At 45.7% G+C, this 20,916-nt stretch overlaps 1 protein-coding gene across 2 annotated transcripts in view; it reads right to left on the minus strand.

Moving 5' to 3' along the window:
• The window catches only part of GPALPP1 (GPALPP motifs containing 1), a 72,576-nt gene that overhangs the window by 45,870 nt on the left and 5,790 nt on the right, over nt 1-20,916 (minus strand). For both annotated transcript variants that reach the window (XM_073614167.1, XM_073614166.1), the window contains exon 2: nt 2,674-2,812. In XM_073614167.1, the coding sequence (XP_073470268.1) occupies nt 2,674-2,812 (139 nt within the window). The remainder of the gene's footprint in view (nt 1-2,673; nt 2,813-20,916) is intronic.

Consider the following 20,916-nt stretch of genomic DNA (forward strand, 5'->3'; position numbering starts at 1 on the left):
AAAGTCCTGGATTCACAGAGATCCGGAGCAGCAGATGACATCTATGTCCCCAGGATGTTGTACTACGACAGGCTGCACTTTCTGGCAGGCCAGACTGAACCCAGGCCATCCCTCTCCAGTCTTCCTTCCACGCTTCCTTCCCCCCCTGGCTGAGGCTTCTGACGCCCAACCTGGGCCTTCCAGGCGATATGTGGAGGAGCCCAGATTGAGCCAGGTATAGCATTCCTCTAAATATTTCTGCTTGTACAATCAATGATGTTAACTAGATGTTAGTTGGGAGTACTAATTTAGGATTGTGATTGATGATGCAAAACATTACAACTATGTCCCTTTTTCATACACAGGGAAGTCTCAGCCAGGAGGTGGCCGGGCCGAGCCGGCTGGCTGATATCAAGGTCCCGCCACCCCCCCTGAAAATAGAAAGTGGCAGTAGGAGGAGTACCCTAGAGGAGGCTGCTATAGCATTCTTTTGGAGAGCTACAGAGGTCCTGGGAGCACCCCACACCATGGAGGAGAACATTGCTGCCTTCATAGCCTATAAAATGCAGAGGATGGAGGAGGGCCAAAAAGTCATGTGTGAGGCCCTCATATCGGAGGCTCTGGAGAAAGGTATGAGGGGCCAAATTACACCTCACACACATCTTGGGGATGGTCCTCCTCCTCCTCCTGCAGGTCCTCCTCCTCCTCCTCCCTCTCCTCCAGGTCCCCCCAGTCCTCCTCCTCCTCCAGGTCCTACTCCTCCTCCTGCCACATCTCCAACTGCACAGCCACAGCCCAGAAGGAAGCGTGGAAGGAAGACCAGACAGTGATTGCCCTGGGTTCAGTCTGGTCGGCCAAAAGATGCAGCCTCTTGTGGTACCACAGCCTGGGGACACAGATGTCATCTGCTGCTATCCGGATCTCTGCGAATCCCGGACCAGACTGCCCTCCCTTAGATATGGACTCCTTAGGCCACCAATTTTGATGTTGAAGAATTGTTGTCTGCCGTGGGGCTCCCAGGCTTCACTAATTTCTCCTGTTGATCCAGTGTTGCCTTCCTCTTTGTTTGGTTCTGATCCCTTAATAAAGGATTTTTGTTTTGAATTATACTCTCCTATGTGTTTTACTTCAAAAAGGACAGTTGGTTTGTGAGGATTCAAGTACATTTCAAATATACAATGTGACATGAACAAGGGACACCAACAACAAACAATCTCCTTGAGATTAAATAATACAAGATATCAATGGTGTTGGGGTAACTTGACACACAAAACACAGACAAAAATATTCGGGAGTAAAAATAAAAATAACATTAAACAAAGATCAGCCTTGGCAAAAATCCTAACATTAAAGAAAAAAAAAGGCTGAAAATCCAAAAAATAAAAAATATAAAACTGTCAGATGTGACAACTAATAACAATATATTCAGGGAATCCCAGTAAAAAAAAAACAAATAAAAGTTTGTGAGAAGTGTGTGTGAATATGAGCAGCAAAACTACTTAATTCTTGTCACATTATAAAGAAGAAGAGAGTGCGCTGTATTAAACCATTTTTAACATTGCAGCGTGACGAAAGTGCTGTATCCATTGCGAACGCTAAGTTTACCAGAACGAGCTGTCCCGTGTCGGAATTTCTTCTGAGCATGCGTGGCACTTTGTGCGTTGGAACAGGCCACACACGGTCGGAATTGACGCGATCGGATTTTGTTGTCGGAAAATTTTATCTCCTGCTCTCCAACTTTGTGCGTCGGAAAATCCGATGGAAAATGTCCGATGGCGCCCACACACGGTCGGAATTTCCGACAACACGCTCCGATCGGACATTGTCCATCGGAAAATCCGACCGTGTGTACGGGGCATTACAGTTCGGTCACAGATGTTGACTCCAGTTTCCTCCCATTTGTTCCTCATTTGTTTTGTTGTACATTTTCTGTTTTCAAGGCATATTGCATTAAGTTTTCTGTCTTGACGCTTTGATGTCTTCCTTGGTCTACCAGTATGCTTGCCTTTAACCACCTTCCCATGTTGTTTGTATTTGGTCCATGTTTTAGACACAGTCGACTGTGAACAACCAAAATCTTGTGCAACACTGCGTTACGATTTACCCTCTTTACCTACATACTAACAAGCAGATTTAATCTGATGCAGGTGTTAGTGTCTGTAATGAAAATTTACAGGGTGATTCCATAATTTTTTCCTCAGAATTGAGTGATTCAATAATTTATTCCCCGTGCTTGTTCCATAAATCTGTTACTGGCCACCACAATTATTTTTCTTGATTTCTTTTAGTGTTTCTTAAAGCCAGAAAGTTGCCATTTGAAATATTTAATTTTTGGCCATGTCTGTGATCTGCTTTTTTTCTACAACAATAAACAACTGAAGGAACATCCTCAGGGACTGGTGATTCCATAATTTTTGCCAGGGGTTGTAGGAAGCATCTTCCTATGGTGACACACGGAGAAGTGGAGAAGTGGAGGAGTGGAGGAGTCAGGAGCTCCGATGGGGGACCCCAGAAGAGAAGGACTGGGGCTACTCTGTGTCAAAACCATTGTGTAGAGCAGGTAAATATGACGTTTGTTATAAAAAAAATAAAAATAAAATAACAAGCTCTCTAGCCAGATATAGGAAATGCACCCTGTATATATCAAACACAAAGTTTCCCCTAATTCAGAGGTTAGTGTTTTTTTGAGCTGACCTGTTTGCGGAATCATTTTTGTCCTTTCCAGCAGACCGTCTGTTGTGGTGCCTGTGGCTGGATGAAGTCTCATCACTGTCCTCGGATGAGTCTGAACTGTGGTTGTACTTGTAGCCAGGGGGCAATACTGGACCTGCAACTATACACAAAAATTAATCTTAGGATGTAAACAGGAACATGCATGCATGATCATATCTGAAGCATTGTCAAACCTCATGGTGGTTAGGATTACTAGATCCAAAAGATATGGTTTTCCCATGTTTTCCCATTCCAAATGTGCAAGCTGTCCATTCCATGTGCACTAATGCACCCCCATACCATCATGAAGGCTTTTCAACTTAGTGCTGACAAAATACCAAAAGGCCCCTCTTCTTGTTAGCCGGTGGACGCTGCGCCCATGGCTACCAAAAAAAAAAAAAAAAAGAATGCCAAATTTTGATGCATGTAATCACAGACCAGGTTATCCACTTTGCAACAGACCATTTTAAATAAGCTTTGGCCAATATACAGTGGATATAAAAAGTCTACACACCCCTGGTAAAAAATATGTCAGGTTTCTGTGATGTAAAAAAATAAATAAATAACAAAAGATAAATCATTTCATAACTTTTTCCACCTTTAACGTGACCTATAAACTGTACAACTAAATTGGAATACAAACAGAAATCTTTTAGGCGGGGGGGGGGAGCAAAAATAAACTAAAATAATGTGGTTGCATAAGTGTGCCGACCCTCTTCTAAAACTGGGGATGTAGCGGCGTTCAGAATTAAGCAATCACATTTAAACTCATGTTAAATAGGAGTCAGTACACACCTGCCGTCATTCAAATTGCCTCTGAATTAACCCCAAATAAAGTTCAACTGTTCTAGTAGGTCTTTCCTGACATTTTCTTAGTCGCATCCTACAGCAAAAGCCACGGTGCGCAGTGCACTTCCAAAGCATCAGAGGGATCTCATTGTCAAAAGGTAGCAGTCAGGAGAAGGGTACACAAGAATTTCTAAGGCTTTAGATATACCATGGAACACAGTGAAGACAGTCATTTGCTTGAATGTGCAGCGCTCGGCAGGCTTGCCGGCCACTGATCACTGCATGTCAGGTAAACGTTGGCGCAGTGCAAAGGAACCATCACAAAAACACAAAAGTAAACAGCCCCGGGCGCTGCCTTATACAGCTTAAAGGGGTGGTTGGCAGGCAGCAAAATTGTGGAAACCTAAATGAGCTTTCAGATATGGCTTTTTCTTCGCATTATAGAGCTTTACCTTGTATTTTTGAAAAGCACGGCAAACTTTGTTCAGATAGATTTTTTAAATTATTCCTGAGCCCATGCAGTGATGTCCATCACAGAATCATTCCCGTTTTTAATGCAGCGCAGTCTGAGAGCCCAAAAAACACAGGCATCCAATATTGCATTTTGGCCTTGTCCATCATGCACAGAGATTTCCCCAGATTCTCAGAATCTTTTGAATGATGATTGATGAATGATGATGATTAATGATGATATTGACGAATGAGGATATATTTAAATGTCTTTGAAATTTTACATTGAGGAACATTAATCTGAAATTGTTTGACAATTTCTAGATACAGCTTTTCACAGATAGGTGAACCTCTGACCATCTTTACTGCTGAGACACTCTGGCTAAGGGCCAGTTCACACCACATACAGTGCAGTGCATTTTTTTCTGCATCAAAATGCATGGAAAGTAGGTTACATGGTTTTCAATGGCATAGTTCACAACAGTGCTTGCAATTCCAATGCATTCCAGAGAGAAAAAAAAAAAAAAAAAGGAGAAATAGAACATGCTCCATTTTTCCTGCACTGGAACGCTGTAAAATGCATCAAAAATGCACTGGAACACACCTCCTTATTTGAGGTTAAGAAAAAAAAAAAGAAGAGGGGGATAAAAAAATTCACCGTGGAGTGCATCAAAAACACACTGGAACGCATCCACACTGCATTTCTTTGTTGTGAACTGGCCCTAAAGGTGCACTTTTTATACCCAGTCATGTAACTGACCAGTTTCCAATGAACCCAAATTAGGGCTGAAACGATTAATCGATATTATCGATAATGAAAATCGTTGTAAACGATTTTCATTATCGATTAGTTGGTCCGCACCTTCCTTCTGTCCGTCCAAATAAATCCTCCCTCCTGTGTCCTCTGCGCCGCAGTTTGTGACCAGGCACGTCTGCGCCGCCGCACGTCCGCGGCGCGCCTCTCCTCCTCCTCGCTGACGACACCCCCCCGATCTTCTCAGCCCCACGCGCTGCCTCGAGGGAACAGAGAATAAATCCTCCCTCCTATGTCCTCGGCGTTGCCGTTTGTGACAAGGCACGTCTGCGCCGCCACACGTCCGCGCCTCTCCTCCTCCTCGCTGGCGTCATCCCCACTGATCTTCTCAGCCCTGCCCGCTGCCTCGAGGGAACAGAGGCGAGAGCAAGAAGCTGCGAGGAGAGCCGAGCTGCACATTCATTGTGAAAGGTAGCGGCTAATAATAACACAGTATAAACAATACATTTTTATGACCAGTGCCCCATCCTAACAGTATTCCTGGAGAGGGGGGGTGCCCCATCATTGGTGTTCCGGGGGGTGGCTGCCTGGAATAGTAGTGCCCCATCACTGGGGTTCCTGGGAGGGAGGGGAATAGACATAGTGCCCCATTGGTGTTCCTGGGGGGGGGGGGGAATAGTGCCCCATTGGTGTTCCTGGGAGGGGGGGGGAAAATAGTGCCCCATTGGTGTTCCTGGGAGGGGGGGGGAAATAGTGCCCCATTGGTGTTCCTGGGAGGGGGGGGGGGGAAATAGTGCCCCATTGGTGTTCCTGGGAGGGGGGGGGGAATAGTGCCCCATTGGTGTTCCTGGGAGGGGGGGGGGGAATAGTGCCCCATTGGTGTTCCTGGGAGGGGGGGGGGGAATAGTGCCCCATTGGTGTTCCTGGGAGGGGGGGGGGGGAATAGTGCTCCATTGGTGTTCCTGGGAGGGGGGGGGGGAAATAGTGCCCCATTGGTGTTCCTGGGAGGGGGGGGGGGGGGGGAATAGTGCCCCATTGGTGTTCCTGGGAGGGGGGGGGGGAATAGTGCCCCATTAGTGTTCCTGGGGGGGGGAATAGTGCCCCATTGGTGTTCCTGGGAGGGGGGGGGGGGAATAGTGCCCCATTGGTGTTCCTGGGAGGGGGGGGGAATAGTGTCCCATTGGTGTTCCTGGGGGGGGGGGGGGAATAGTGCCCCATTGGTGTTCCTGGGAGGGGCGGGGGAATAGTGCCCCATTGGTGTTCCTGGGAGGGGCGGGGGGGGGGGAATAGTGCCCCATCATTGCCATCACTGATGTTCCGGGGGGTGGCTGCCTGGAATAGTAGTGCCCCATCATCGGTTTTCGAGGGAGGGGAATAGACATAGTGCCCCATTGGTGTTCCTGGGAGGGGCGAGGACTAGCGCCCCGTCATTGGTGTCCCCGGGAGGACTAGCGCCCCGTCATTGGTGTCCCCGGGAGGACTAGCGCCCCGTCATTGGTGTCCCCGGGAGGACTAGCGCCCCGTCATTGGTGTCCCCGGGAGGACTAGCGCCCCGTCATTGGTGTCCCCGGGAGGACTAGCGCCCCGTCATTGGTGTCCCCGGGAGGACTAGCGCCCCGTCATTGGTGTCCCCGGGAGGACTAGCGCCCCGTCATTGGTGTCCCCGGGAGGACTAGCGCCCCGTCATTGGTGTCCCCGGGAGGACTAGCGCCCCGTCATTGGTGTCCCCGGGAGGACTAGCGCCCCGTCATTGGTGTCCCCGGGAGGACTAGCGCCCCGTCATTGGTGTCCCCGGGAGGACTAGCGCCCCGTCATTGGTGTCCCCGGGAGGACTGGCGCCCCGTCATTGGTGTCCCCGGGAGGACTAGCGCCCCGTCATTGGTGTCTCCGGGAGGAATAGAAAAAATGGCACATTACGATTTAATGATTTTATCCGATTAATCGAAAAAATTATAGGCCGATTAATCGATTATGAAAAGAATCGTTAGTTGCAGCCCTAACCCAAATGTTCTTCCAGCCCTTGTTAGTACCACTTAATTTGCTGGCTTTTTGTTGCCCTCTCCCAACATTTGAGAAATGTTGCCGCCATTAAATTTCAAAAATACCTTATTTTTTTCTAGAAATGGTACATTTTCTCTGTTTAAATATTTGATATGTTTTTATTTTCTATTGTGAATATGGGTTTATGAGATTTGTAAATCATTCTGTTTTTATGTAGATTTTACACAGTACCCCAACTTTTTTGGAATTGGGTTTGTAAATGCAACATGCCATAACAGAATGCACTAGCACTATGCCAATGCTATCTGAACAAAAAGAAGCCTACACAGCAGCACTACACTTGACAAGCAAAACATAACACTGGTCAGTGAAAGGCATAGAATATGGGGACTCTAGGAGATCAGCACCCTCCCCATTTGCAAGGGAACCATCCCCACCACACAGCCCACAACGCCACACAGAGCACGCCCAACGCTTCCAGCACCCCACCTCGTGGCAGGACTGCCTCCAGGCTATTCCTACTAAGGAGGACTTCAGGCTCCTTATTGAAGAGGTCAAGTCTGCATGCCAAGCAGAAATTCAAGTGATACATGCTAACCTTAACACCTATCTGAAAGGGTGGAGATGGCGGAGGAGGAAATTCAGGAGACCAAGCTGGCGGTACATCGCACCCAAGTACAGGGGGCCGACCACCATATAATGCTCCGGAACATGCAGCGTCATATTGAAGACTTGGATAACCGAGGACGTCGAAACAACATCCGTGTCAGGGGTCTGCCTGAGTCAGAGGGTCCCGAAGATCTTCACGAAATTCTACAACTCCTGTTTAACAACCTTCTGGGGGACCCCCCAAACAAACCCATTGAAATGGACCGTGCCCACCGTGCCCTCCGCCCCAAGGGGCCCGTCTCCAGATCCTGAGACGTCATATGCAGGGTCCATTCCTTTCCTCTGAAAGAAGACATTATGCGCAAAGCCCGCACCACAAAAAAGGTACTTTTTGAAAACACGCAAGTCCAGCTATTTCCAGACCTTTCCTGGATAACTTTACAGAAACGCAGACTGCTCCAACCCCTGCTTATCCTGCTCCAAGAAAATGATATCACATACCGATGGGGATTCCCCTTCAGCCTCACTGCCCGTCGGCAGGGAAAATCAGCAGTGCTACGCTTTCCAGAAGACTTGGAAAATTTTTGTGACACCATGGAGATCCCTCTACCTCACCTGCCTGAATGGGACTTAGTGGATTTGCCCACGCCACCTCCCGTGGTGTGGCAGAAGATTCCACCAACTAAGCGCCCCAGAGACCGGGACTCCCCCAGCGGATCTACCAAAGCAAAGCCTAAAAAAGGATGACTGTCTGTCTTTCTCCCCTCTCCTGCCCCTCCCAACGCAGTTATAAGTTATTCCCCCTAGGCCTCCCCCGCCTATCACTTCATTAGCAATATTGGGCACCCCCTTTTGTTGGAGACATGTCAGTAGTGGCTCTTCTGGTCACTGATCCCCCCCTAGAGGTTAACCCTACTAGAGTTCCCTATTGTCACTCTGTTTTGAGGACTTGAACACAGTTGATTTTGTTTTGAGTTGTTCGCTATGCCCCCCCGGACTGGGCCCTTGGTGGGGGCCCCGATCGGGGGGACCTACTGGAACCTATCAGAATCTGGGCGGTATATACTGTCCGGGACAACAACAAAATGTTTATTTCTAAATGATATGCTACTAACCATTTTTCTCCTTCTCTCTACTTATTCTACTCCTTCCCTCTCCTCCCCATCCCTCCCCTCCTCATGGCTCGCCGCAGGTCTGGGGCGCTCACCTGGCTACATCTCACGCCTGAACCTCATCGCTCCTTGGATTTCCTGGAGGGCCCACGGCTGGATAAGCTAAGTAATCTGATGCACGCACACACCGATGACCATGGCTAAGATCTTATCGTTCAATGTCCACGGCTTGAACTCAAACAAAAAAAGGCATCTCGCATTGAGGGAGCTCAGGCAGATTCCTGGCGCGCAAGCTCTCGGAGCGCTCTCACATGTCCACACCCCACCAAATTAAAGATAAAAAGGGGGCTCTCCTGTCACACCCCCAAGACATAGCCCGGACCTTGGGAGAATTTTACACAACCCTATATAATAATCCTGAAATTCCCCGAGATCCGCCCCCTCCTGACATAAAAGACCGTATGAGACAATACCTGGAGGAAAGTGGACTCCCCAAAATATAGAAGACGGACCTAATGTCACTTAATGCTCCAATTACAGAGGAAGAGCTAACGGCCACTATCAAAACCCTGCCCTCTCATAAATCCCCTGGCCCAGACGGCCTTCCTTATGAGTATTATAAGGCATTCCTCCCGATTCTACTGCCCTATATGTGTAGAATGTTTAACGCCTTCTTTCAGAAAACCTCCATTCCCACTGATATGCAGAGGTCGTTCCTCACGCTGATTCCCAAACCTGACAAGGATCCTTCGGTATGTGCCAGCTACAGGCCAATCGCACTCCTAAACTCTGATTTAAAAATCTTTACTAAACTCCTCTCAATGCGACTGAACCTGATACTTCCCTCGCTAATACACAAGGATCAGGTGGGATTCGTCCCCCTACGTCAGGCGGGGGATAACACGAGACGAATTATTGACCTGATAGACGTGGCGAACAGGAATAAGCTGCAGGCGTTAGTTCTTGGTTTAGACGCAGAAAAAGCTTTCGACCGCCTTGGCTGGTCCTTCCTCTTCGCCACGTTGAACTGCATGGGATTTCAGGGCCCATTTCTCCAAGCTATCAGACATCTGTATACTAACCCTTCATCTCAAGTAAAAACTCCCTTTGCCCTATCACAGGCTTTTCCAATCGCGAATGGAACCCGCCAGGGGTGCCCACTCTCACCGTTACTTTTTGCGCTGTGTGTCGAGCCTCTGGCAGCGTCCATTCGAAAAAATCCGAATATTCACGGCATCCCATTGAAAGATAGGGAATTTAAATTAGCCTTGTTTGCTGATGATATTATTCTCACCCTAACCCAGCCCAGAATATCACTCCCTAACTTGCACGCCGAACTTGACTTATATAGATCCCTCTCGGGGTACAAGATAAATGCAGCTAAATCAGAAGCCCTACCCATCAATATTCCAACACAGGAGACCCAACATTTACAACACTGTTTCCCCTACCATTGGAAGACATCATCACTGAAATATATGGGAGTACAGATAACTCCCTCTTATTCCACCCTATACCGAGCCAATTATCCTCCTCTCTTTAAAACCATTAGGGACCTTCTACTAAAATGGAAGGCTCATCATATCTCCCTGCTAGGGAGGATAGCGTCTGTTAAGATGGTTATCTTGCCGAAGATGCTGTATTTATTCCAAACTCTCCCCATCCCAATACCACTAGCGGAGCTGAAAAAACTCCAAGCGGATTTAACACGATTTGTTTGGAATTACAAAAGACACAGAATCTCACAATCAGTCATGACAGCGGCGCGATCAGACGGCGGATTATCATTCCCTGACCTAACTAAATACTACCAAGCCACCCAATTGCGAACCCTGGCCTCTTGGTTCACCCAACGCTCATATAATAAGTGGACAGAAATAGAAAAACTATGGATGGCCCCAGTCCATCCAAACAGCATGCTGTGGAATGCGGAGGTGAAGGTGGGGTCCACTCAACTTTTGGGCCACATGCTCCACATTAGTACACTTTGGCGTAAATTATCACGGCTTTATAAGCTACGCTCAGAAAGCTCACTCCTCACATCGTTCCTCTACAACCCCAAGCTGCCTGCAGGTCTTACTCACCAGATGTCTTATCCGTGGGCGATGAGGAATCTGTTCCACTTTGGTCATTTGGTGCACCCATGCACGCGCAGATTTCTGTCCTTCACGGAACTCCAGAAAAAATTTGATTTACCGAGGCAAGTGTTCTATGGATACTTGCAGATTAGGCACTACGCTCAATCGCCCCGAATCTACAGTTCTCGACCCCATCGCCCTTTGAGGGACTGATGTTGGAAGGCTCGACCAGACGCGGGCTAATATCCGATATTTATCGGATACTGAACTCTTATAACTTTAAAGACCATGGCAAACATCCGTACATGACCCGCTGGGAGAGATTCTTGGGGGAGGAGATCCCAGAATCTACCTGGAAGACGATTTGGACCCAGGCGGCTAAAGGCTCATTATGCACACTGTACAAAGAGAATGCCTACAAAGTTCTTTTCTTCTGGTATATGACGCCTGATGTTCTCCACACCATTTTCCCATCTAGTTCGGATAGATGTTGGCGGTGCATGAAGGACAGGGGGACCTTATATCACATCTACTGGTCATGTCCCAAAATAGCTCCTTTCTGGACGGAAACGCAATTATTGTTGAATCGCCTACTGGGCGTCCAGGTCCCCAAAGTCCCGAAATTGTTTCTTCTTGGTGTGTCTGGGTTAAGTATATCCCGACACTCCAGGAAACTGCTAGGTCATGTTCTCACAGCAGCGAGATGCCTGGTAGCCCTCTATTGGAAGAAACAGATTCCACCCTCCCAAACAGACCTCTATACCAGAATAAAGGACATAGAGCTAATGGAGAAAATGACAGCCAGGATACAAAACAGATTGGAGGCTCATGACATGGTCTGGGAGGAATGGCACAGGCGGGAGGACCCGCCCTAGGCCTGCGGCCAGACCCCCCCCCCATCTCCCCTTCCCCCTCTCATCGCTCTTTCCTCCTTTATCTTCTTTCTTTCTGTAAAATGCTAAAACATATTCAGTCCAATGATGTTCCTTGCTGGTTGACAGTCTTAGATGATATGGAATGTATTATACCACTACTGTGTCTGGATGACTGTCATCAGAAGCTCAATGTTTATTGGATGGACTGTCTACCAATTGCACTTAATTATAAACGACACTACTGTTCTATGCATATATATGTCTTTATGCTTAATAAAAATTGTTATTTGAAAAAAAAGAAAGGCATAGAATATGTCAGGCAGCGCTTCGGAAGAGGCCATGCTATAAAAAATAATAGCAAGAAGGAAGGAGTATTGCGATTATGTGCTATAAAAAAATAAAAGGGCACACAGTTTGAGAAGTTTGGTATTTCTAAAAATTCACAGCTTAAAAAAATAAAATAGGGCCCAGCGATGCTATCATTTATGTGTTTGCCCTGGGTCCTGACCCTTTTGAATATTTGTCCAGACCAGGCCCTTTGAATATCATTTTAACATAAAAAAACAAATATAAAAATTTGCAATGTACAGGTACATGAAAGAAATCAGCACAAGTATCATACTGATTAGAATAGGCTTCTAAGCGGTCCATAGGGGAGTTTATTCTACGTTGACATTAATAAAGAACCTAAGGACTGGTGCGTTTTTTTTTCCCCACAAATCAATTCTCCATTTACAGTGTCTGAGATGCATGAAGACAAAAGAAAACAATTAGAAGGAATAGCTTTCAGGTACAGAGTTCATTCTGCGATAAACTCATGAGCCCCTTGTTCATATTGGCAGTTAGTCTATACCACAGGGACACTTCACATTCTGCCAACAGAGTTACATGGGTTTATTATGTGCCTGGCACAAAGCCTTGAAAACATCTGCGCTACATTGCCATGTGATGCCAAACATCCAGCTAAATTGACAAAGTAATTCACTCCCTCTGACAGATCAAATAAGTACAGTGTTCGTTCTAAAATGTCAGTGGGTATCAATCTATTGATACCCTTAATTTAGACTATCAACACATATACAAAGGAAAAAAAAAAAAACAAAAAAAAAAACGAAACAAACGAAAACAAAAAATAAAATAGAAAACCTCCATATACACAATCCTATATACGCAGTTGATCCTGAATAAGGCAAAAACCCCCTAATAAAAGCATGGCCCAACTTGCTCCGGTAGGGGAAGAAAATTTCTTACTGATCCTCCAGGAGGCAATCAGATATTCCCTGGATCAACTACCCCATGATGTTATTACCTACACGTTAATCACCAGTTATATTTTGTTCATTGAGAAATAATAATTTAATAATAAGCCAGCTTTTTTTTCCCCCCAAAACAATCTACTGAGCTGGCCAGAACTAGTTCCCGAGGAAGTCTTTTCCGCAGTTTCATAGCTCTTACTGTAAAGTAGCCTGTGTTTGGAGGCCAATTCTCTTTTCCTCCAAAATGTAAAAAATGTCCCCTTGACTTCTGCAATGACCTGAAAGTGAATAACTCAAAACCAAATATCTCCCCCCCCCCCCCCCCGATTGTAAAAGGAGCAACCCACTTGCTAGGGAGGGTACTCACGTGGGCTTAATCTTGAGCCCACTGTGTGAGTCTATTGACACACAAAGTGCAGCTTGGCCCTGCCCCCTCATCAATGGATTTGATTTGAAAGACTTTACAACCACTTTAATCTCCTCTGCGAGAGTGTAAAATCAGTTCCTCTAATCTTTCCTCATAGCTGAGCTCCTCCATGCCTCTTATCAGTTTGGTTGTCCTTCTCTGCACTTTCTCAAGTTCCCTGATATAATTTTGTGAACTGGTGCTCAAAACTGAACTGCATATTCAAGATGAGATCTTATTAATGATTTTTTACAGGGGCAAGATTATGTTTCGGATTCTGTCTCTGGAGCCTATAACTCCTAATACAAAAATGGATTTTGCTAGCTTTAGAAACTGCAACTTGGCACTGAATGCTATCATCAAGTCTATGATCCACCAGATCACCCAGATCCTTCACCATTGACTCCTCCAGCAGTTCTCCTCCCAGTATGTATGATGCATGAATGTTTTTAGCCCCAAGTGCATAATGTTACACTTATCAACATTAAACCTCATTTGCTAAATAGTTGCCTTCTTGAATAATGCATTGAGGTTGACTTGCAAGTTGGAGACATCCCATGAGCACATAATTCAACTGCACAGCTTGGTGTCGTCTGCAAACACTGAAATGGTACTTTTAAAAGGATAAGCTCATCTTTTGGAACAGGTTACACCTGTTCCACTCGTATTTAGGGTGAAACATGCAACACGTTTCAGCTGCTGCGACCAATTCTGCCCATCTCCCCTGCTCTGTGACAACTTCCTGTAAATAAAATGAACTACCATCAGCCATTGCGGCTGATGGCTCGTAGTTCTCAATGATTTGCAAGGGCGCTGGTGAGCGCCTTCATAGTTGGATTGTTCCTGCTCTCAACTGCCTGCCAATATGAAGTACTGAAGGAATGAAATTTGGTTTTCTATAGGCAATCACCCCATTTCTTCTTTTCTTCTATAGCTATCCATCAATCTCACAGCCTTTGGTTAGTTAACCAGACTGCAGTGATGCAACTGTGTGTCCCTTATCCTGAGATCCTTATTCTATAAATTGAAGCTTGTACACATCTGTTCTTTGCAGTTAGTTGCTGAAATCCCCATGGACTTTCTAAAGCTGACAGCTAACTCTGATGTGAACATTTGGGATGAGGACCTTGTCATGCTACTAGAACAGCACAACACTCAAGCGAATAGTGTTTTTAAAAACAGTCGTCAGCCTTCATGTGCCTCTCGATAAGGGATTTCAGTAAAAGCTTTGTTTTGTGAGCAGTGGGAAATGAAATGTAAGCTTTATGTTCACTGAGATCCTGGCATCCAACTCCCCAATGTTTTTTTTTTTTTTTAAACAGATTAAGAAAGTATACAATGTCAAATGTTTGACCAGCCTATCTATAGTCATTCTTCTGGGATTAAAAAGCTAGCCATTCACTTAACCACTTCTCTCCTACATGTAAAATTGATCATTTTTTGCTAGAAAATTACATAGAACCACCAAACATTATATATATTTTTTTTAGCAAAGATCCTGGAGAATACAATGGCAGTCGTTGCAACTTTTTATCTCTCATGGTATTTGCGCAGTAATTTTTCAAACATGTTTTATTTGGAAAAGCTTCAAGCTTCAAAAAAAAAAAAAAAAAAAAACACACACAAACAACATTAAAGATAGCCCAATTTCTTGCATAATGTGAAAGATGAAGTTACGTTGAGTAAATAGATATCTAACATGGCACACGCTCGTGGAAACTTTGGTACTTAAAAATCCCCATAAGCGACGCTTTAAAATTTTTTTACTGGTTACATGTTTTGAGTTACAGAGGAGGACTAGAATTATTGCTCTCGCTGTAACGTTTGCGGCGGTACGTCACATGTGTGGTTTGAACACAGTTTTCATATGTGAGCGGGACTTAGGTATGCGTTTGCTTCTGCGTGCAAGCACACGGGGACAGCGGCGCTTTACATTTTTTTTTTTGTTAATTTTACTTTTCTTTTTAAAAAGTGTCAAACTAAAAAATGATCACTTTTATTCCTATTACAAGGAATGTAAACATCCCTTGTAATAGGAATATGGCATGATCGGTCCTCTTTACAGTGAGACCCCACATCTCACCTCTAGGCTGGGAAGCCTGAAATAAAAAAAATAAATCAATAAAAAGATCTCAGCTTCCCAGCCGAGGCGGCGCCATTTGTCTGAATGGAGAGGCCGGGCGTGATGTCATAACATCGTGCCTGCCCTCCGAACGATCATAGAAACTCCAGTGACCATCTGGTCCGCCGGAAATCTCTATCGTCACCATCCGGGACCGGTGGATCTCGTGTCTGACTCACCGATGGAAGCGGTGAGTCGGTAGAAGCACCTGTAATGGAAATTTGTAAGTTCTGTATATAAAATTGTATTCTATTGTGTATGTATTGCACACTGCCCTCACTGTGCACACAGCACTAATGATGTTTTCAGTACATGTTTACATTCTTTCGAGTTCTGATTACAATTAGTCTGCCTATGTAACGCCCCATGTTACCATAAACGTACAATTGTAATATTAATGCGATACCTACATAATCATGTGTATAAAAACTAGAGGTTGGCCGACATTTGGCCATTTTTGATAAATCGGCATTGGCCGATTATTATCAAAATTAGGCCGATATTTAACTTTAACCGCCGTTCCTCCTCCCTTCTCCACACTCAGCATGGCACTTGATGCTTGCCAGAGCCGCTGAGTGTGTGAAGCTGGCACGTAACAGAGAGGAGAGAGAGAGGGATCTGTCAGAATTGAGGCTGATGCCGGGGGTGGGCAGGACCCGGCCGCTATCAAACACTAGCTAATGGGATGGGATCTGGGCGGGCTGCTACGTGTATGTGGCCCCGCCCCTTTTCTTAAGCAGCCCAATCATTGGCTGCTGTTTGATAGCTGCTGGGTCCCGCCCACCCAGACATTAATCTCAATTCTGACATCTCTCTGTTGTCAGTTTCACACAAAGTTACTCGGCTTAGTGTAAACCTGCCTGTGCCAACTGTCAGTGCCACCTACCAGTGCCAACACCAATCAGTGCCACCTCCAACCAGTGCCATGCCAAGCAGTGCCACCTGCCAGTGTCAATAGTGCCGCCTGCCAGTGCTACCTCCAACCAGTGCCCCACCAATCAGTGCCACCTGCCAGTGCCACGCCAATCAGTGCCAATAGTGCCACCTGCCAGTTCCAAACCAGTGCCACCTGCCAATGCCAACCAGTGCCACTGCCAATTAGTGCCAAACAGTGCCACCTGCCAGTGCCAAACAGTGCCATGCCAGTTTCAAACCAGTGCCACCTTCCAGTGCCAACCAGTGCTATCTGTGCTATCTGTACTGAGGACATCAAGTGTGTGGTAGAGTGACAGGAGCAAGCATGGAGGAGTGGAGTGGGTGAGGTTTTTTTTTTTTTTTTTTTTTTTTTTAAATCGGCCTAAAATATTGGCATCATATATCAGCCGCCCCAATTTCTAAATATTGGTATCGGCATCGGCCAGAGAAAAACCCATATCGGTTGACCTCTAATAAAAAACTTCAATTGCGTCATAATAAAGCAGAACAGTTATGTGGAAAGATGCGGAGTGTATCTTTTGTGCCTGTTCCCTACTGCAGTAGTTATTAATTTGGAACCACTAATCAATATGAGGATAGGAGTTGCCTAGCCATAAAATGTCCTGGTCACACCGGAGGGTGGCGGGCGGCTGCTATGATCGTTCCTATGGTGTAGGGAATCGCTGGCTGAAAAGGCCGATATCTGAATGATGCCTGTAGCTGCACCCATCATTCAGATATCCCCGCAAAGTCAAGGACGTCATATGATGTACCTTGGGCGGGAAGTAGTTAAATTGTTAATAAATCTAGAACTCTGCATTCACTATATCCACAGTACATAGAACATGCAATAGCAATTATTTTTGCAAATATAAAAAATTGCTAAATCCCTTTTCTCATCACCAGTATATAGAGTGCCTTAAAAAAAAAAAAAGTATTCATACCCCTTGTCATATTAAAAACGTATTTTATGTGATAGACCAACACAAAGTGGCACATAACGATAAATGGCTTTCAATTTTTTTTTTTACAAATAAATAAAAGTGAAAAGTGTGGCGTGCATTTGTATTCTGCTCCCCGCCCCCCAGAATAAGGCTTACCTATAGGTACTGTAAATATTTCCTCAAAATGTGCCGTTTAGGATATATTTACTGCATACTGCACCGATGATGTAATCGGTGCATGCGCTTTGAAGGAACGGCCCATGCCATTTCTTCAGGAGTATGTGCCGTGACCAGCGGCTCCTGCACGCATGCACGGGAGCGACATCCCGCGGCTCCGGCCAGTCACACAGCTGGAGTCCATTGGCCCTGAAGGTAGACGGGCGAAAATGGATGCAGCCTGCAGCGGGGACAACGCAGGCTTCGTTTACAGGTAAATATCACATGGTCCTAAGGCCCCTTTCACACTGGGGCGGTTTGCAGGTGTTATTGCGCTAAAAATAGCGCCTGCAAACCGCCCCTAAACAGCCTCCGCTGTTTGTTCAGTGTGAAAGCCCGAGGGCTTTCACACTGAAGCGGTGCGCTGGCAGGAGAAGAAAAAATCTCCTGTCAGCCGCATCTTTGGAGCGGTGAAGGAGCGGTGTATTCACCGCTCCTGCCCATTGAAATCAATGCGACAGCGCGGCTATACCGCGGCTATAGCCGCGCTATACGAGGGGTTTTAACCCTTTTTCGGCCGCCAGCGGGGGGGGTTAAAACCGCACCGCTAGCGGCCGAATACCGCGGTAAAACAGCGCTAAAAATAGCGCTGTTTTACCGCTGACGCCCCCTACCGCCCCAGTGTGAAAGGGGCCTAAGTATTCAGACCCTTTGCTCAGCATTTAGTAGAAGCACCCTTTTGATCTAATACAGCCATGAGTCTTTTTGGGAATAAAGCAACAAGTTTTTCACACCTGGATTTAGGGATCCTCTGCCATACCTCCTTGCAGATCCTCACCAGTTCTGTCACGTTGGATGGTAAACGTTGGTGGACAGCCAGTTTTAGGTCTCTCCAGAGATGCTCAATTAGGTTTAGGTCAGGGCTCTGGCTGGGCCATTCAAGAACAGTCACGGAGCTGTTGTGAAGCCACTCCTTCGTTATTTTAGCTGTGTCCTTAGGGTCATTGTCTTGTTGGAAAGTAAACTTTCGGCCCAGTCTGAGGTCCTGAGCACTCTAGGGAAGGTTTTCGTCCAGAATATCCCTGTACTTGGCCGCATTCATCTTTCTCTCAATTGCAACCAATCGTCCTGCCCCTGCAGCTGAAAAACACCCCCACAGCATGATGCTGCCACCACCATGCTTCACTGTTGGGACTGTATTGGAGAGGTGATGAGCAGTGCCTGGTTTTCTCCACACATACCGCTTAGAATTAAGGCCAGAAAGTTATATCTTGGTCTCATCAGACCAGAGAATCTTATTTCTCACCTTCTTGGAGTCCTTCAGGTGTTTTTTTTAGCAAACTCCATGTGGGCTTTCATGTGTCTTGCACTGAGGAGAGGCTTCCATCGGGCCACTCTGCCATAAAGCCCCGAATGGTGGAGGGCTGCAGTGATGGTTGAGTTTCTACAACTTTCTCCCATCTCCTGACTGCAACTCTGGAGCTCAGCCACAGAGATCTTTGGGTTCTTCTTTACCTCTCTCACCAAGGCTCTTCTCCCCCGATAGCTCAGTTTGGCCGGACGGCTAGCTCTAGGAAGGGTTCTGGTCGTCCCAAACGTCTTCCATTTAAGGATTATGGAGGCCACTGTGCTCTTAGGAATCTTAAGTGCAGCAGAAATTTTTTTGTAACCTTGGCCAGATCTGTGCCTTGCCACAATTCTGTCTCTGAGCTCTTCAGGCAGTTCCTTTGACCTCATGATTCTCATTTGCTCTGACATGCACGGTGAGCTGTAAGGTCTTATATAGACAGGTGTGTGGCTTTCCTAATCAAGTCCAATCAGTATAATCAAACACAGCTGGACTCAAATGAAGGTGTAGAACCATCTCAAGGATGATCAGAAGAAATGGACAGCACCTGAGTTAAATATATGAGTGTCACAGCAAAGGGTCTGAATACTTAGGACCATGTGAAATTTCAGTTTTTCTTTTTTAATAAATCTGCAAAAATGTCAACAATTCTGTGTTTTTCTGTCAATATGGGGTGCTGTGTGTACATTAAAAGCGGGATTCCGGCCAGGAAATTTTTTTTTTTTTTTTTTTTTTTTTAAGTCAGCAGCTACAAACACTGTAGCTGTTGACTTTAAATAAGCACACTTACCTGTCCTGGGTGCCCACGATGTTGGCCGCCTGAGGCTGACCTTTCCCTCGGCTCTCGGGTCCCGGCACCGCCATCCTAAGGGAAACAGGCAGTGGAGCCTTGCGGCTTCACTGCCAGTTTCCTACTGCGCACGCGCGAGCGGCGCGGCGCTCTGAATGGCTCCGTGGTTTTCTGGGAACACACACAGTTCCCAGAAGGCAACGGGGCCGCTCACCGAGGAGCAGGACATGCCACGGAATAGGAAGAGGCAGATTAGGAAGACTGCCTAGCAACAAGGGTTCAGGTAAGTTTAATTTTTTTTTTTTTTCATATTTTTTTTTTTTTACATTTTTAAAAGATTTTTCATGCTATTTTTTTATTTTAGTGTGGCCCTCCACTTTAATGAGGGAAAAAAAATGAACTTAAATGATTTTAGCAAATGGCTGCAATATAATCAAAGAGTGAAACATTTAAGGGGGTCTAAATACTTTCCGTCCCCACTGTGTATAGATAGATAGATAGATCTATATATTTGGACACAGGCACAATTTTTGTTTTTTTCCCCCAGGTATTTACCAAAACATATTCAAGCTATAGTTATATAATGGATATGGGCTGAAACTGCCCACTCACAGGTTTAATTTGAGGGTGTGTACATCCAAAATCAGAGGAAGGGTTTAGGAATTACAGTAATTGGACAATTGAATCAAAAGCTGTTTCATGGCCAAGTGGGCTACTCCATTATTTCTTCATCAATTAAGCAGGTAAAAAGGTCTAGAGTTGATTCTAAGTGTGGTATTTACATTTGGAATCTATTGCTGTGAACCTACATCATGCGTTCAAGGGAGCTGTCCATGCAAGTGAAACAGGCCATTGTAAGGCTTCAAAAAACAAAATAAATCTATCAGAGAGATAGCAGCAACAGGAGTACATTCTGGAGGAAAGGAGAATGCACTGGGGAGCTCAGCAACATAAAAAGGCCTGGATGTTCATGGAAGACAACAGTGGTGGATGATTGCAGGATCCTCTATGGTAATTCACAACATCCAGACAAGCGAAGGACGCTCTCAAGGAGGTGGGCATATATATCAATCACTGTCCAAGTCTACAATCAAGAGAAGACTTCAAGAGAGCAAATACAGAGGGTTCACTACAAGGTGCAAACCATTCATAAGCCTGAAGAATAGAAAAGCCAGATTAGACTTTTCCAAACATCATCTAAAAAAGTCAGACCAGTTCTGGAAAAGCATTCTTTGGATGGATGAAACTAAGATTAATCTGTATAAACAAAAAAGGAATAACGGGTCCTATAAAAGGCATGCCCATAAGAAAGTATTAATTAGCTGTACACTAGATTTCACGAATGTGGGTACTCCCCTAAGCAAATCTGCAAGGGTAAAGGCGGAGCAGCACTCCAAAAGCAGAGAAAGTCTTCTCACGCTGGACTCCAACATAAGAAGCAAAAAACTTGAACCAGGCCAGGAGAGAATAATTTCAGCTTACGGTGCTCAGCGGGAAACGTTGGAGAATATTGACCAATAGCCCAGGACTATCTGACATTGTAGGAAAGTCACCCAAGCTGGTAGCCCCGAGGGCCAAAAACCTGGGGGATATTCTGATACACTCAGAGTTTGTCAAAGA

The sequence above is a fragment of the Aquarana catesbeiana genome, linkage group LG02 (assembly GCF_042186555.1).
Source record: "Aquarana catesbeiana isolate 2022-GZ linkage group LG02, ASM4218655v1, whole genome shotgun sequence".
Lineage (NCBI taxonomy): Eukaryota > Metazoa > Chordata > Amphibia > Anura > Ranidae > Aquarana > Aquarana catesbeiana.